Raw genomic sequence first — 2,923 nt, forward strand, 5'->3', positions numbered from 1 at the left:
GGTCAATAAATCTGTGGTTTTCACCAAAATCTTTACAGAAGTAAGTCTCACTTCAAAACCTAGTTGATATCTTCTCTCTTTAATTAATGAATATATGTAGCTATATTTGCATTAAATTTTTGAATATTTTTAACTTTACTCAAAAATTTTGCTAACTCCAATTTTCTAAGCACACAAGATTTTGTTGACGGGAAAAAGTCAACCTGTTTTAGAATTTCTAAATTATCTGAACATAATGATGAACCGGTCACATTTTTTTTCCACTTTTTATATAACCGGGGGCAACAGAAAAAAAGCTGAAAAAAGCCAAACACAATAATAAAAAGTCCAGAATTCCCTCTTAATTCACAAATTTTTGCCGCATTTGGTCTTCAAAGTGAGCAGACAGTGCTCCAGTTCTGGGAATATTCAACATTGAAGCTAATAGGGTTCTTTCTCCTTTAAATTTAAATCATCCTCGATTTAATCACAAACATAAATATCTTACGAGTACAGACGCTGTCAGCCCTTAATGACTGCTATTGGTCGCATTTTGATGCACTTCTTGCTAATACCCGCCGCGTGACAGGTGTCAACAACATCGGTTACATCCTTGTACGACTCAGGAGCCTCCTCCATGACTAGCTTGGGTGAGGCTACGCGTATGGCAATGCCGATTTGCTCCAGCTTGTCCAGCACCTCCTTGTAGTCGAGATTGCGCCGAGATTTGGCACGTGACAAGGCGCGACCCTAGCAAAAGTCGGAAAGGGATGAGATGAGATGAGAAGGAACAAAAATCTTTGAGATCGAGAGATAACTTACAGCTCCGTGGCAGGTGCTGCCGAAGGTCTCCTGCATGCCCTGCTCTGTGCCAGTCAGCACGTAGCTGCAGGTGCCCATGGTGCCGCCCACGAGTACGGGCTGGCCAGTCAGCTGATAGTCCACTGGGATCAGTGGATGGTGGGGAGGAAAGGCGCGCGTGGAACCCTTGCGGTGGACGAGCAGCTTGCGCTCCTTGCCGTCCACAATGTGGTTCTCCACTTTGGCGATGTTGTGCGAGACATCGTAGATGACGTGCATGTCGAGATCGTCCGGAGTGGTGTTGAACATCTTGGCGAACGCCTGGCGGGTGAGGAAGGTCATGGAGCTGCGGTTGACCCAGGCGAAGTTGGCCGCCGCCGCCATGGCCTTCAGGTAGTCCTGTCCCTCAACAGAGTTAATGCGGGCGCAGGCCAGCTGCCGATCGTTGGTCTCAATCTTGTCCCGTTTCATGGCCTTTTCCATTTGCACCAGCGCGTCGGTGGCGACCTGGTGACCAAAGCCGCGGCTTCCAGAGTGTATCATGACGACCACCTGGCCCTTCTCCTCGATGCCCATCTTGGAGGCGCTCCACTTGTCGTAGATTTCGTCCACCACCTGGATTTCGGCGTAGTGGTTGCCCGCGCCCAGAGTTCCAAGCTGCGGCAGCCCACGCTTCTTGGCCCGCATGCTCACCTTAGCGGGATCGGCGTTCAACATGCGGCCGTACTCCTCGCAGTGCTCCTTGTCCTCGGCCCAGACGTAGCCCTCGCGCAGCGACCAGTCCATTCCCATTTCCAGGGCCTCCTCCAGGTCGCGGGCGTTCATCGGAATGATGCCTTTTGAGCCCACGCCGACGGGTATGTGGTCGAACAGAGACTGGGCCAGCTGCTCCTTCACCGGCTGCACGTCCTTCTCGAACAGATTGGTGCGCAGCAGGCGAACCCCGCAATTGATGTCGAAGCCCACGCCGCCAGGGCTCACTATCGACAGCGGGTTATCCATGTCGAATGCGGCCATATTGCCGATGGCGAATCCATAGCCTGAGTGTATGTCGGGCAGGCCAATTGAGCGACCCACAATACCGGGCAGGGCGGCCACATTTGCGATTTGCTTGACGCCGGGCAGGAAACCACCGACTGCTCCGGGACGGCACGAATTCTTCAGTTCCTCCAGCATGAGCCGCTCCAGCCGGCTGTTCACATAGAAGCATCCCTCGACGTTCATGTTCGGCTGGAAGCCCTTTTTGATCTTCCAGCAGTGGTCGTTGATCTTCTCAAGATACCCGAGCTCATCATTGTAAGAGCGAACCACCATTGTGAAATCAATTAACTTGACTTTACTGGACGTTGTTTTTATTTAGTTCTCCTTCAACAACAATATGATGAAAAACCGAACTTAGCCCACTTCAGCCCCCTCTATTTAAACAGTTGGTAAATGGTGGAAAATATTAACGATTGTAAATTCTTCTTGTAGATTCATGTCACCTTTCCTCTGAACTTATAAAAAACCACGATATCTTTCACCTGAACTGCACTAAAATTATTAAATTTGCATTATTTTCGGGGAAAAATTAAAATACCACTTTGGCTTATAATAGCTTAATCGTTCTCCGTCAAGGATTGGAAATCATTTTGTTCAACTTTGATATTCCGTCAAATATTATTAGCTAGATAGAACATTTAGTTATGTCCTCATATAATGTCCATATCCAATTAATAAACCTATTTCCTAATTGAATGGCTTATTTTAAATACTTGACTTTGATTGTTTTTGCCTAAATTTTTGTTCTTCAACAAAAATATGGCGTCTCGTATGAGGAAAAACGAACTTAACCCACTTAAGCCCCCTATATTTAAACAGTTCAACGACTTGAGGTAAATGGCGGAAATTCTTCCTGTATCCTTTCTCTTTACTTAAAAAATAAAAAAAGCTAAGACATCTTTCACCTGAACTGAGCTTAAATTCTTGAAGATTCAAGATTTTAATAACCACTGATCGAGAAATCGGGTTAATTCTTCTCTGTCCATGACTAGAAGTCATATTCCTCGTTTTTAATATTCGGTTTAATTTTACGAGCTAGCCAGCACTATTTGGTGATTTGAAATACTCGATATTGCGAATTATCAAAAAAAAAACCACCAAG

The 2,923-nt window shown here is 46.2% G+C and overlaps 1 protein-coding gene across 1 annotated transcript; it reads right to left on the bottom strand.

The window, feature by feature from the left end:
• Window positions 1-60: 60 nt before the first annotated feature.
• On the bottom strand, window positions 61-2,208 carry LOC108163778 (tRNA-splicing ligase RtcB homolog). The gene is made up of 2 exons (XM_017299257.2): window positions 802-2,208; window positions 61-729 (listed from the first exon to the last, which is right to left on the bottom strand). Exons 1-2 carry the CDS (start codon window positions 2,092-2,094, stop codon window positions 502-504), a joined length of 1,521 nt encoding a protein of 506 aa, XP_017154746.2. The 5' UTR covers window positions 2,095-2,208; the 3' UTR covers window positions 61-501.
• Between the last annotated feature and the right edge of the window lie 715 nt (window positions 2,209-2,923).

This window comes from Drosophila miranda, chromosome 4 (assembly GCF_003369915.1).
Source record: "Drosophila miranda strain MSH22 chromosome 4, D.miranda_PacBio2.1, whole genome shotgun sequence".
Classification (NCBI taxonomy): domain Eukaryota; kingdom Metazoa; phylum Arthropoda; class Insecta; order Diptera; family Drosophilidae; genus Drosophila; species Drosophila miranda.